The sequence below is a fragment of the Tupaia chinensis genome, unplaced genomic scaffold (assembly GCF_000334495.1).
Source record: "Tupaia chinensis unplaced genomic scaffold, TupChi_1.0 Scaffold146445_1, whole genome shotgun sequence".
Taxonomy (NCBI): Eukaryota; Metazoa; Chordata; class Mammalia; order Scandentia; family Tupaiidae; genus Tupaia; species Tupaia belangeri.
In genome coordinates, this window is record NW_006206301.1 from 1,519,717 (window position 1) to 1,534,980 (window position 15,264).

The 15,264-nt window shown below is 38.3% G+C and overlaps 1 protein-coding gene across 1 annotated transcript in view; it reads left to right on the forward strand.

Annotated features, from left to right (window-relative positions):
• Positions 1-12,817, forward strand: part of ZBTB10 (zinc finger and BTB domain containing 10) — a gene marked incomplete at its 5' end in the record, with an annotated part of 39,007 nt that extends 26,190 nt beyond the window's left edge. Inside the window, 4 exon segments of the mRNA XM_014584338.2 lie at positions 1,448-1,546; positions 7,392-7,568; positions 8,004-8,176; positions 8,435-12,817. Of these exon segments, the coding sequence (XP_014439824.1) occupies positions 1,448-1,546; positions 7,392-7,568; positions 8,004-8,176; positions 8,435-8,740 (755 nt within the window).
• Positions 12,818-15,264: the final 2,447 nt, after the last annotated feature.

Sequence of the window (15,264 nt, forward strand, 5' to 3'; positions counted from 1 at the left end):
TAGTTTTGGTCATTCATGTACACGTGCCTCATGTATTTTTCAAGCTACCTGGTTCAGTATGTGTAGTTGGCCATGCTACCTTAACCACCATGCCACTGGCTGGCCCAGAAATTTGTTCTTTTTTTTTCTCCCTTCAGTATTTTGGGCACACATGCACATGTGCCTGGTGAGTTTGCAAACCACCAGTCCAGGACTCGAACCACATGGGAATCTAGTGCCTTAATCACTACACCATCTGCTGGCCCCATGACTGGTCCTGAAATTTGTTTTAGGAAGATCTGACATGGTTGTGGGAAATAGAGGTGTGAATACTACATGTAGGAAGCAGGAAAACCATGAACCCTTATTACTAGTTCGCCAGTCAAGGAGAGTAGTGATGAGTGCCTAAATTAAGGATGTAGGTTGGAATAAATTTACAAGAAATTCACAGATCGAAACAAACGTACTCATCTTACTAGCTTGCCTTTTTCTTTTATGTTGCCTCTTCACATCCTTCTGTATCATGATTAGCAGTTAAGAATTGCCCCTTTTCTGGCCAGCTACAGTACTGTGCTAGTAGGCACTATTGCTTTGCAGGCTGAGCCACCGGAAGACCCAGGTTCTGTATTCAGCCCACTGTAATAGCAGGGAATGGTGGGGCTGCAGTCCAGTTTACTTGGGAGGCTGAGGCAGGAGGATTGGGATATAACAAGATGCTGGGTTTTATTTTTTTAAGAATGATGTTTTCCTGAAGTCTTCCCTTTTCTAGCTTTAATTGCTTTATTTTTGTACTTTAGAGCCAATAGAAAATCTTGTTTTATTCATCTAATAATGTTGGTACTAGCAGTAGCAGGCATGATTTGAGAATATGACACCATAAATGAAACACCTAGCTTGCATTGTCCAATTTAATTCCTACATCAAGTGTATGGTATAGGTGGATGTAAATGAGGAAACTGAGGCACATACTCACTAGCCAGTGATAGAGCTAAGATTGGTATCTAATTCACTTTGGTTGTAATTTTTTTTTAATTAACAGAGTACATGCACACTGGCCAGAGAGACAGAAGAGGGGAGGGAAGAAACATCCCCCAGTGGGTGTGGTCACACCACAGTCCCTTTACTTCTCAATCCTGTCAGTATTTTGGGTATGCAGGGATATGTGTGACCGGCATGTTTTTCAAGCCACTGGGGCCTGGGTTTGAAATGTGGTTGGCTCTGGGATCTGACCTTAAAGCTCATTCTCAATTAGTAAAACATAGTTAACTGTTTTCAGTGTATACATGTTCTTGTGGTTGAAAACTATTTTTTATTCTTCTGTGCCTTACAGTGTTGAGTGCATAGATAGGCAAAACTTACAGATAATCCTTTCTTTCTTAGTCTGTTAAAAAAAACTCTAGACAGAGTGGTGTTTTGGATGGCAGCATGGTGTGGTTTGTAAATAAATAAATGTATGTCTCCTTTTCAGATTTGGATGGTGCTCTCCTCTCTGGGCCAGATGGAGATAGGAATGTGAATGCAAACCTACTGGCTGAAGCCAGCTCAAGTCAAGATGGAGGTGATGCTGGTAGGTACACCAAGATTTTAGAATGACAGCTTTGTGTTTCTATTTCCTGAATCCTGCAGCTTCTTTCCTCTAGGTTAGCGGAGCGTAGTATAGGTAAATAACATCTAATCTATGATATCTGTGTTTGTGATGACTTTGCAGACGTGGTAAATACAAAGTGATAGATGTTTCTGGCATCGTTCAGAAACATTGTTCATTATTTAGTTTTAGGAACTCTTACTTGTAAGGATAATTAAGTTAACAGAGCTTACGGCTTCCTGCTGGTATGTATATGGAATAGGAAATGGCAATTACCACTATGGTTACCTAATGTGTTTTAATCAGCTTAGATGCAAAGTAATAGTGTGGTTGTTGATGGCTACAGAAAATGTTGATTAGTTCTAAGTAGTGGTATTTCTATCATCTGTTCTTCAGAGAATGCTTGATGCATATACAGAACCATGAGTATATTATAAATAAAAGAGCAGTGTCCTTACTAAAGAATGTCATTCCAAAAGAAGAATGATGTAATTGGAAAAATACCACATTTTGCAGCCTCAACAGGAAACAATTCAAGATTGTCAGTGGATGTTCAACCACTGTTAACGGGCTTGTCCCACTATCATGGGAGAAATGTTGTTGAGAAATAGTACATTCACATGGTCTTAAAAGTATTGGCCTACAGATTCTGTCTAGTTAGAAAGCAGAAAAAGTATCCTTAAACTAAAGAGATGTGAAAAATATTACCCTAATCAAATGATTAAACTCAGTATTATTAGTGATAGAACTGAAATTAAGTGCCAACTGATGTTTGATGCACTAGGAAGCATAGAACATTGCCTTTAGTGTTCCTGCCAAAATGTTTAACCTAAATATAATCATGAAGGAAAGAAACAAAAATGTGTATCAGTCCAGCTATATGATATGTGATCTGAACTCTAAAATGTTAAATGTCATAAAATGAAGAGGGAACCCACTACATTTTTTTTTTTTGGAGAGGTTTTTTCACTATAGGGCGCGTGCGCTCGCCAGACAGAGAGAGAGAGACATAGAGACAGAAAGTGAGAAATCACGCCCCCCCCCAGGGGGGATGGTCACGCCGCAATCCCTTCTCCTCCATTCTCCTCTCAGGATCTTGGGCACACACACACGCATGCAGCGTGAGTTTTAAGCCACCGGGCCCGGGACATGAGCCGCGGTCGATTACGTGGGAGTCCAGGGACATAGCCATTACGCTAACTGCTGGTTCCCGAACCCACTACATTTTAATGAGAGTACAGGGAGATGTATTTAAAGGCAGCATATACCTTGGTAAGATCACAGGTCTAAAACATGATTTAAGGGTTCAGTTTGGGAATAGTTGGAAATTTCAGTAGGTAGTAAGTATTAATGTTAATTTAAATTTTCTTGGGTACACTGTAGGAGAATGTTCTAGAAGATACATTCAAATAGTGCCTATATGCATATATACAAAGAGAAGGAACATGTGGTAAAACAAACAGTAAAGATAGATGGGGGGGCATGAGGTGGTGCAGCAGTGTGCTATTCAGGGGGTGCTGGGTCCATAAGCAAGATTGGGGCACACCTCCAAGGTCCTGTGACTAGCTGAGAATGCTGGAGAAGGGGAGGATCACAGCAAGAGACTCCTTTAGGCTGTCATTCTCCCACTGATTCCCTCCATAAAAGAAATAACCTTTTTTGTGTGTGTGAGGGGAGAGGTTTTTGCTGTAGGGTGCATGCGCTCGCCAGAAAGACAGAGACAGAAAGTGAGAAATCAACCCCCAGGAAGGATGGCCACACCACAATCCCTTCTCCATTTTCCTCTCAGCAACTTGGGCACGCACGCACATGCGCCCAGCGTGAATTTAAGCCCCTGGGTCCGGAACTCGAACCGTGGTTGGCTACGTGAGAGTCTAGCAACATAACCATTATGCCAGCTGCTGGCCCCAAAAGAAATAAACTTTAAAAAGTTAAAAGGGATGTGGGCATTCACTGATTGTTTTAACTTCTTTCTGTATCTTTTTGAAATTTTTTTCAAAAATGTTGGGGCGGGGAACAGCTGGGGCATATCATACAAAAGCAGTTAGGGGCTTCTGAATACACTTTGTATGTACCAAAATTAAGCCACAGTTATGCAGAAACTGCCTTGAGGTGTTTTCTCCTGACAGTTGAAAATAGGCTGGTGTGGTACAGCTATTAAGCTCTGTGCTTAGGGAACCAGATGACTGACTACAGTTTGAATCTCTACCCCAGTGGCTTTAATGCACACACACACACAGAGAGAGAGAGAGAGAGGAAAAAAAAACAATTGGGGAATCGAATGTTGTTTTTTGTTGTTGTTTTTTTTTGTTTGTTTGTTTTTGTTTTTTTGAGAGGTTTTCTCTATAGGGCACATGTGCTCGCCAGACAGACAGAAAGAGACATAGAGACAAAAAGCGAGAAATCACCCCCCAGGAGGGATGGTCACACCACAATCCCTCCTCCATTCTCTCAGGATCCGGGGCACGCACGTACACGCGCCCGGCGTGAGTTTTAAGCTACCGGGTCCGGGACGCGAACCGCGGTTGACTATGTGGGAGTCCAGCGACATAGCCATTACGCTAACTGCTGGTTCCCTCGAATGTTTTATTTATTGGAAATAGCAGAGTAAGACAGGGAGGTATGGTCATTGCTCTCCTTGAGTTTATCTCTGTTTTGTACTAATTTAGATAAGAAATATGAATTTAAACTCAAATTTTATTTGGAAATGTGAAACTGCAAATTGATAGATTTAGCTCCATAGGTCACCACTTCATCTCTGTCCCTGTCTCATGTACATAGATAAGTTGTGTCACACTGGGATTCTCAACATTTTTTTCAAAATAGTGATATTGGGACGGCAGGAAAGTCATGACGTATTTTTCTGTTTTTCTATGCAAAAATGCATCATGATTGCCCTGATGATCCAATATATTATACTTACATTGTATATAATTAAGGGTCCATAGGGCTTTTTTTAAAACAAATTTTGTCAGAGGCCACATGCACTCACAAGAGAGACAGAGCGAGGAGAGAAAGGAGAGCACCCAGCATGAGGAATGGTCACAATACCTTCCCTTCTACATTTCTCCCTCATTTCAGGATTTTGGGCATACACACATAAATGCTTGGCAGGTATTTCAAACCACTGGGTCCCGGACTCAACTGCATTCGACCATTTAGGGTGTGTGTGTGTGTGTGTGTTTGTTGTTTTTAAGAGAGTTTTTTTGTTTGTTTTTTGTTTTGTTTTGGTTTTGCTATAGGGGTGTGTACGCTCACCAGTGAGACAGAAAGTAAATCACTCCTTGTGGGGGATGGCCGCATCACAATCACTTCTCCATTCTCTTCTTGGGATTTTGGGCATGCACATAGACACACACCCAGCGTGAGTTTTAAGCCGCTGGGTCCTAGAGCTGGGGTCAGCTACATGGGAGTTCAGTGGCATAACCATTACACCATCTGCTGGTTCCAGGACAGACAGACAGAGACATAGAGACAGAAAGCGAGAAATCACCCCTCAGAGGGGATGGTCACGCCGCAACCCCTTCTCCTCCGTTCTCCTCTTGGGATCTTGGGCACGCATGCACACGCACCCAGCGTGAGTTTTAAGCCACCGGGTCTGGGACGTGAACCACGGTCGACTACATGGGAGTCCAGCGACATAGCCATTACGCTAACAGCTGCTTCCCACACAAGCACTTTTTGACAGGGCCTGGTCCTGCTGCAGTTCTTCCTCCAGTTCTCCACCTGTCCAGATATTTGGTGCATTGGCACTTGACTGGAATGTTATTCAAGCAGCAAAGGCTGAGACTTGAACTCTGGTCAGCCAGCCCTGGGTCATTCATGGATAAATGTATGCCTGGCACACTCAGGGAGAACTGCATTCTTTTTTTTTTTGGAGAGGTTTTTGCTATAGGGCATATGCGCTCGCCAGACAGAGAGAGAGAGAGAAAGTGAGAAATCACCCCCCAGGGGGGATAGCCACACCACAGTCCCTTCTCCTCCATTCTCCTCTCTGGATCCTGGGCACTCACGCACACATGCCCAGCGTGAGTTTAAGCCACCGGGTCCAGGACTCGAACCGCGGTCGACTATGTGGGAGTCCAGCGATATAGCCATTATGCTAACTGCTGGTCCTGAGAACTGCATTCTTGTACTAGAACTAGGAACTTGCCCACGTAGGGTTGCTTTGCAGAGCATCACACTTACCTGCTGTGCCATCATGTGGCCCCTGTACCCTTCGTTTTTATGAAGGGCAGTGTGTCGCATTAATAGATAACAGCAAAATGAATTCTTACAAAATGTTATGGTCATCATTCTTTTATTCAAACCATGGTGTCAGTGGGAGAGAAATGTATTACTGCTACGTGAGTGGGCTGTGCATGTATCATGGAAACAGTGTTCTACTCACGTGAAAGTGCTGTGACGAGCCAGCTCACCATGGAGCATGCAGGTTGGTGTGGGTGAAGTGAAGTGAGCAAGTTGAGTAGTTGGATGAGATGGGTAGTCTTTGTAGCCTTTTGAGCAGTGCTAACAGACTCTGGCATTTTTTTTTTTTTTTTTTAAGACTCTCTGCTGCTAACAGGCTGTAGGAAGGCAGTAGCGGGAGCAGGGAGACAGGTTGTGTGTACTGAAAACAGTCCAGAGGCTGGAGTCGATGCTGGCTAGATCAGGCTAGCATCAGCTATGGGGCTCTTGGGATACAGTCTGTTGCCAAAAGATTTTGGATCCAAGGAAGCATAAACATATTCTAGATAGAATTCTAGAGAGAATTTAAATCCAGAGATTATTCCTGCCTTGATAATCTGAAGATTCTCAGACACATCTTTTTAAATTTATGATAGATTGTGCATGCACATGGGAAGGAAAGATGTGGGGGAGTGGGCACCCTCCACAGGGCTCAGGCATTCCGATCTGCCCTTCCTCTGGATCTCCAGCCCAGCAAGATCTTGGGCATGGTGAATGTGCGTGGTGTGTTCTCTGTCAGTCCCTCTGAACTTTAAGTGTGAAGTTACTAAGACAGAGAAGTTTCAGTGAATCAAAAGAGTGCATCTGAAAAAAAGAATCTAGCAATAGAATAACTTTATGTACAAATGTATGTAATCACCTATGTTCATATTTTTTAATCCTTAATCTACTTGTCTATACAGATTAATCTTTAAGAAGATTATGATTGTCTTGAGTACAAAGGAGAGTAACATATTTGACAGCTGGGCATCAAGGTGATAAAAAAAATAATCTCCAGTGATAGAATAGTTAGGAATAGCATCTATTTAGAGTTCTGTTTTAGGTATGTTTGAAACCCAACTTTTTTTTTTTTTTTTTTTTTTTTTAATTTATGATAGGGTGTGTGTGCTCACTAGGAAGGGAAGGAGAGGGACAAAGTGAGAAAGCCTCCTTCAGGGGTATGAACACACCATGGTCCCTTCTCTACTCTCAGCATTTTGGACATGCATGCACACGCACCTGGCATGTTTTTCGATCTGGTATTCACATCACAGTTGGCCATGTGGGATCCAGCTGCCTTAACCAACATGCCACCTGGCTGGCCTTGAAACCCAGCATTTAAAAGGGGTGTTTCCTATGACCACAGTGAAATATTTGTGAAGGTTTCTGTCTTTTACTGAATCTAGGGTTCAGTCACATTCTAAATTTTTGTTTAATTACTATAATGAAGTATGGAGGTATCTCAATTTTAGGCTAAAGTGTAGAATTTTTATTTAGCTACTGTATATTAAGATGTATCATAATGCTCAATAGGATATAAATATATTTTCTGTTTTCTGACTAATAAAAGATAGCTCTTTGTTGCCGCCATTACTTTAAAATCACTTTTCAATTGTATTAGGTTCTTCACATGATTTCAAGTATGGATTGATACCTGGCCCTTCCAGTGATTTCAAGTATGGATTGATACCAGGTACTTCAAATGATTTCAAGTATGGATTGGTACCAGGTGCTTCAAATGATTTCAAGTATGGATTATTGCCGGAATCTTGGCCAAAACAAGAAACTTGGGAAAATGGCAAGTATTAGTTAACTAAATGAGTGCAGAATTCTTACATAATTTGTCGTTATAGAGTGAACAGGCTTGCCAGAAAGAGATAGAAAGTGTGAAATCACTCCCCAGGGATTATGGCCATACCACAGTCTCCCTCTCTTCCATTCTCTGAGGATTTTGGGATGCCTGTATACATACACACCCAGCATGTGTCTCAGGCCTCTGGGTCTGGGATTTGAACTACGCATTCAGCTATGTCAGATCCAGCCACCTTAACCACCATGCCACTGGGTGACTCCTGCTTATATTTTAACAATTACAAGCTTCCACATTCTGGACTTTAAAAAAAACAGTAGTAATAGTGCTGTATCATTCGCTATTCACAGGGATAGAGATATTATGAAAGTGATTTTTCTGTCCAGTGTATAATTGCTCTGTTTTTCTTTTTTATTCTCAAAGGGGAGTCATCTCTAATCATGAACAAGTTAAAATGCCCTCACTGTAGTTATGTAGCCAAATACAGACGAACACTAAAAAGGCACTTGCTCATACATACGGGAGTGAGATCATTTAGCTGTGATATTTGTGGAAAGCTGTTTACTCGAAGAGAACATGTAAAAAGACATTCCCTGGTAAGTAACTTTAAATGTAACTGATTATTAATAAACTCATGTTATTGAAGTTTAAGGCACTGTAACAATAACTTGAAAATTTACGGAAAGTTGGTTCTTAAATTGTTTTAAACAAAGAATATGAACTGATAACTGAACTTCATAGAGAAAAAAACAGTGTCGAGTGCAGTATTTAAAAGTGTGGTTTAATTTGAGTGGTTCAGATGCATTCTTTTATCGATACTATCTTTACATTGGATTTTTCCCCCCTTCAATCAGGTGCATAAAAAGGATAAAAAATACAAATGTATGGTGTGTAAGAAGATCTTCATGTTAGCAGCCAGTGTTGGAATAAGACATGGATCTCGACGCTATGGTGTTTGTGTAGAGTGTGCAGATAAATCACAACCAGGAGGGCAAGAAGGTGTAGATCAGGGACAGGATACAGAATTCCCTCGAGATGAAGAATTTGAGGAGAACGAAGTAGGAGAAGCTGATGAAGATCTGGTTGATGATGGAGAAGATCAGAATGATCCGACTCGATGGGATGAATCAGGAGATGTTTGTATGCCTCTAGATGACTAACTGACCTACTATACTCCTCAAGGATGCTGCATTTGGACATAATATGGATCGACAATTTGGATTGTTGAACTTTGAAGGCTTGCAAAATATGGTACATGCTGGATGGTAGTTATGTTGCTGTGAAAACTGTAGGGTCAAAGCCTTATAGCAAAAAAATTTCTTTTTTATATTTGCACAGGACTGTACAGCAAACAACCATGTGGTTGGATTACATGGAGTCCCCACATATTCAGTCAGTTATCAAATTAAAATATTTTTTATTTATGGGATATACAGTAACTATTTGGGTCCTATGAAAATATTGTACCTGTCCTTACAGACCTTACATTCATGTGCCACTTTAACATGAATGAAGAAAATCCATTTTGGGAATTACAGTGTGACAGTTGACCCAATCACTCTGTCCATCAAACCACTCAGGCTAGTTTGTACTAGTAGAGTTTTGTTTCTATTTTTATTTTTATTAATTTTATTTTTTTTTAATACAGATTTTCAGTGAGGGGCTTTTTCAACCCCAGTGGTTCTGTTTTCTTGTATTTTCCATTTTAATTTGCTTCATAACTTAAACCAAGTCTCTTCTAGTCGTAGGTATTATTTCTCAATTTTGTGCTGTTGGGCATGTTAATAAGAACTGGAGAGGTAATTTATTGGAATGAACTAACTGACTTCCTCCATTCCCCTTTCCTTTTCGACATGAATTTTACTACTTCACAAATGAAGAATGATGTTGCAAAGTTATTGTGGCAAAGTTGACAAATACCACTAAAATGATTATGATTTAGAAGTAACTTTCCTGCTGCTCTAATCTGATAAATGGTTGCTTTATGATGTTTTCTGACATGGTATTCGGTTTTGGGTATCTGTTACTTTGGCATTATTCTTGTTTGCCTTTTTTTATTTTTGCCAGTGTACTATACCTCAGTCCTATTTGAAAGACAGAAGTCTGATTGAAAGAAAAGTCAAAAAACAATAAGTAAAATGATTTGTTTTATAATTTATCCTCCATGTCCAGTTTGGTTAGCTTGTTATGCAATATAAGTGAAATATCAGGTTTTTATTCCTGTGCCCTTTATATCATTAAAATTAACACAAAACCTGCATTCTCTTTTGTTTCATACTTGCTGGGATATTAAGTGTTCTAAAATTATGACTGATAATTTATTTTTTCATTCCTTAAAGTCACTACACTTTGATAAAGTCTTTCACCATGATTCAACAATGTGCAAAAACCTTACAAATAAAATATTGTGAGTCTTTATTATTCTGTTAACTGAATTTTTCAGAGTACAAAGAGTGATACATTAAGTTAAAAATGTCTGATTTATTTAACCTGGTGACAGATGAGCTAGCTGATCACAAAACTCAGCCACATTTTATTAGAATATGCATGACATTTATCAGGAGCATATTGTATATTATGTAAGATTGAGGGACATCATATTTTCCGCTTTCTTTTAAATAAAAATTGAGTATATTTTCCTATTTTATATCAGGTAACTAAATTATGCCAGTTGTGTGGAAGAAATTGCAAAGATGCTTTGACAGATATAATCCTTTCGGTGCTCCATCTGATCAAAGTTGAAAAGTTGAAAAAATGTTTTTTTGAGAGACAAGCTTTATCATTGTCTCTGATTTCAGTAGAATAATGGTTTAATGTTAGACAATGATGTTTCTGCTTGGATAAATCAAAGATAAATTACAGTTACACGGTTAGATGCACCTTTTGTCATCTGAACTGTATTTGTAGTTTCAACCTAACTGTAAACCTGCCAGATGAATAGTTTTATTTTAAATTTTGTTTAAAGAGTACATCTTATTCTCAGTGTTCTAGACAAATGAGTAAAATGTAATTTTGGTGAAGTCCAAAGTAGAAACTAGTTGGGCAAAGATACTATGAATGAAAAAGTATTTTAAACGTAAATGTTCTGCTTTGTGAATATGTAAGTATAGTATAAAGATTTCTTTCATCCCATTTATCCCCTTCCTTTAAAATAAACCATAGTTTACAATCGGTAGATCTGTCTATATATAAATATATATTAAAGAGCAAAGATATATATCTAAAAAAAATCACCTAAATCTGCTTTATTAGATTACAGTTCACTTATTGCATAGAAACTGGACTTGGCTTTACATTCTTCATGTACTTTTACTTTTCCTCAAGATATGAACTTATTCTCTTGAAACTGAGTTTTCTTTTACTACTTAAAATCATTTATGTATATCTGGTAAATTATGACCAAATTTTTGTTAGATTGCGTACAGTAAATTGAAATACACACTTGGTACACTACAGGAATGTTGTGCTTTTGTTTTGGTTTTAGATGGAAAAAAGGTTTGATGTTGATGGCTTGTTACTGTTAATTTAAGATATTCTATAATTGTCCATTACCTTTTATGTTGTGTTGTGACAGATTTGGCTATATTTTTAGTCAATTTAAATATGATACTTTAAAAGTTTGTTTTTAGGTAATCCAAAGGAAAAATGTTTATACTCTTGAATATATTAGCCTCAGCCTATATAAAAATTTCTGTGACGTAAACATTTTACCAGAAACAGAATCAACAGATTTTTCTACTTGCTGACTGCCTAACTTATTTTGTTCATGATCTTGAGGGGCTGCCTTTTCCCTTCCAGATCTTTTTTAAAAATAGTTTTAGTACTAAGGTATACTACTGGACGTTTCTATTTTTTTAAGTATATTCTTTTTCTGATTTATAGTACAATTTCAGGAAGTTGACAAATACTAAGAATTTATGATTGGTCGCAGAGAGGTAACAATGGAATACTCATGGTTTTGTCTGTCCAACTTTGGCAGACCTGTGGGTCTCATGTTTGGTGAAGTTCTCTCTTGTAATTTATATTTTAAATGAAAAAACGTTGAGCTTTTGATTTTAATGAAGGGGAAGAGTATAAACTTTCGTATTCACTCTGTAGTAACAAACCCTCTCATAAATCAAGATTATGTATTTCTTAGGATTCTCAGAGACAGTTACTTCCTTATTGTCACCTCATTCTTCTTGTAATAAGATGTTTTGCTAAATATTAGCACCCTAGCAGCAAAAAGCTTAAAAGAAGAACCAAAAGAAGGGGAAACTGAACAGTAACAAGAAGCTTTGAAAATTGGGGGAAAAACAAGCTGGTTTAGGTAGAACCATCCTGATGGAGAAGAATATAAAGGACTGAAGATGACCAGAGTAGTATAATACGGGGGGGAAGTGCTGACAACTGGCTTTTAAAAATCTTAAATTCTATAACTTTCAATGAACTTTGTATTTTTAAGATTTTCTGAATATAGCATGAAGGGTTTATATTCATTTTTCTGAAAAACTATTCCAAAAGCCACCTTCTTTTTTTTGCAGTGCCCACACTTGCCATTATGCTGTATACATTATTTTATCTAATTCCGTATAAGCTAGGTGCTATTGTCTCCATTTTATAGATGAGGAAAGGCTTAGAAAAATTCAGAAACTTTCCCAATTTAACTCAGCTATGGTAGAGTTGGGATTTGACCAGGTCTGATTCTGAAGCCCATGCTCTTTCTAGGAAGACCTATTGCTGCCTCATTAAACAACTCTTTTGTAGAATTTCAGCTCTTTAAAGGAGTCTGTCTATGGAGATTTATATTTTCCCTATAAAACAGCTGTGTTAGGGATGAATGTCCTTTCTCTCCCCAGTAAATATCCTTACTCCTTTTTCCTCCTAATAAAGCAATCATTTTGTCACTTTGACTATAATAAGACACACGACCTCAGTGTAGCACATGCTGTTAACCGGCTGTGGCATTTTCATTTTTAAATGGATGGTTTTTATCTGAAGAACTAGATTTGAATCCCAGTTTTTGTGCCGTTCAGTCACCCGGATCCTTAAACTTAACTATGGTACATAATTCATAAACTTAGAACTAACAGGTGTTTTCTTAGTCACTTTAGGATTTAAAATGGAAAGGTTTTTTTTGTTTGTTTGTTTGTTTTCCTGCTGTATCCCTGCTTTCAAGTGAGGTTGAACAAAATTCTAGGGAGTTTAAAATGTGTTAGGGATAAGCACACTTCAAAAGATGTTTTCTAGCCCTGAAGTTTATGGCATTGGGTACTTAAATTTGGAGTACACTAGCTATTGAGAACAAAATTTGGGTTGAGAAAGAGGGATTGTTGAGGTCATTATGAAATGGGAGAATCAGCATTTTAAACACTGTAAACATAAAAAGAACACTTTCTTCTGCCTGCTGTTTGTAAAAGCTCTTGGGAAGATCTTTTACGAAGACCAATTTTTTTTTTAATGTAATTTACCTACCTAATTAATATAAGTGTCCTAAGACATGTATGTAAACTTCCAAAATTGTTTTGTCTGTGTATTTAGGAAATACACAAGGATCTTTATCAAACCTAAAAATATAAACTTGTGAGCACTAAACTGTATCTGGCTTTGTGGATTTTATTGACTCGACATTTAATTCAGATATCTTGGAAAGTATACTAATTGAGGCTAATTGGGGTAGGGGAAATAGCTTTGTAAGTGCTGACTTATGTATGATTCAGATGGCTGTGTACTTAAGGTTTACAAGACTGAATTGAATATTATTAGGGTTTATTTGTATGTTTATAGAAATTGCATAAATGGTTCAGACTACCTCCTAATACTCTTTGGAGAGCTGCTGTAATTAGTAGATGACAGTGACTTATCAGTGTGTCTTTCATCTTGCATTTAAGGCTCTCCACAGGTATTAGAAAACATTTTAAAAAGTCATCTCCTATAATGTATATTTGTGTGTGATCTTGGGGAAGTGGGTTGAAAAGCAAATATGAGCTACAGCTTTATCCCATATTTCCTGTATATTAGTGTGCTGATAGAGTACAAGTGAACTTGTGATAGTACAGATTCCAAGTCTTCAGGAATGTATAGTAATACAGAAAAACTACTAGATTTTAGGTTTTTTACATTAGGAATAGAACAGAGGAGATGACAGAATGGCCAGACACCGAGTTCTCACCAAGAAATGGGAATTTTAATTTAGTTTGGAGAAGGGCAACGTGTAGGGGAGAAACCCACAAGCATAATTTCTAGTGTCTTTAAACATGTAAAAGAGCCCTGTGTGCAGAATTAAGGTGTGTTCTGTGTGGGACCAAAAAGTAATGAGTGGGCTCACTTGTCTCAAGATTTAAAAAAAGGTTTTAATTTTCCAAAGGTGAAACAAGTTTTTGAAATAAGGGTTTTGAAAAAACCTTGAATTTCTCACCTTTGGAGATGTTCTAGATAAAGCAAGAGATGATGGGACCTTCATTTTGGCTAAGGTAGTATTAACCAAACATTTCCACTTCGGAGTTTTGTTGTTTTTGTTTTGTTGTTAAGTGTCGAGACCATCAGAGTTTACTTTTTACTTTGCTGAGTAAGCAAAATAATAAAATAATGTACAAAATTACAATCATAATTCCCAAAGGATATTTTGACACTAAAAAATACATAATTTAGGGAAAATCTAGAATCAAGAACTTAGGAATCAGGTTTAGCTTTATTTTTTAAAAAATTGCGGGAACCAGCAGTTAGCATAATGGCTATGTCGCTGGATTCCCACGTAGTTGACCGCGGTTCACGTCCCGGACCTGGTGGCTTAGAACTCATGCCGGGCGCGTGTGTGTGCGTGCCCAAGATCCCGAGAGGAGAATGGAGGAGAAGGGATTGCGGCGTGACCATCCCCCCCCGGGGGGTGATTTCTCTCTTTCTGTGTCTGTCTGGCGAGCGCACGCGCCCTATAGCAAAAACCTCTCAAAAAAAAAAATTGCTACGTGAGCTTTTATTTTTTTGAGTACAAAGCATTCAAGGGAGCTGGCATAGGAAATTGAGTTATTGGATCTATGGTTAGACAAAAAAATTAAAATAACTTATTTGATGGCATAATTGTCTTTGTGAAGTTTGAACCAAAGGAAATAAAATGAACTGTAGGAAAATCTATTCAGGTAATTAAAGTGAATAAAAAATAGGCTCCATGAACCTGCATGGTGCCTTACCTGAGAAAGGAACTGCCTTCTTATTGTCAGCCACAGTTTTTTCCACACCAAACCAATCCAGTCTTAAGTTTGGCAATAAAATATTAATCTTCCAAGTGCAGGTAGGTATGTGTTAGTGTCCTAGTGAAAGTTATAAAACAATATCATGTCTTGATACATAACCCAAAAGTTGGTGAGAGAATGATACGTAAAACAATTTCAGGGTAATTGTTGAATTACTTAGGTTGGAAGAGACCCTAAGACTTGAATACCCGAAGAGATTGTTACAGTACTGAAGTCAGTTTTAGGACCCAGGACTCCTAAACTTCTTTTTCAATATTTTCCCTGTATCAGACTCTATAGCATGTGAGAAAGCACCCCCTGGGGGAAAGGTGACTTCTCGATTTCTGTCTCTCTCGTCTCTCTGGCGAGCACATGCATCCTATAGCAAAAATCTCTCCATACAAGAAGAAAGTACTTTCACCTTTAAAATGGCATTAAAAGCCTTTCAGAAAGATATTGTTCACCCATTAATTTGG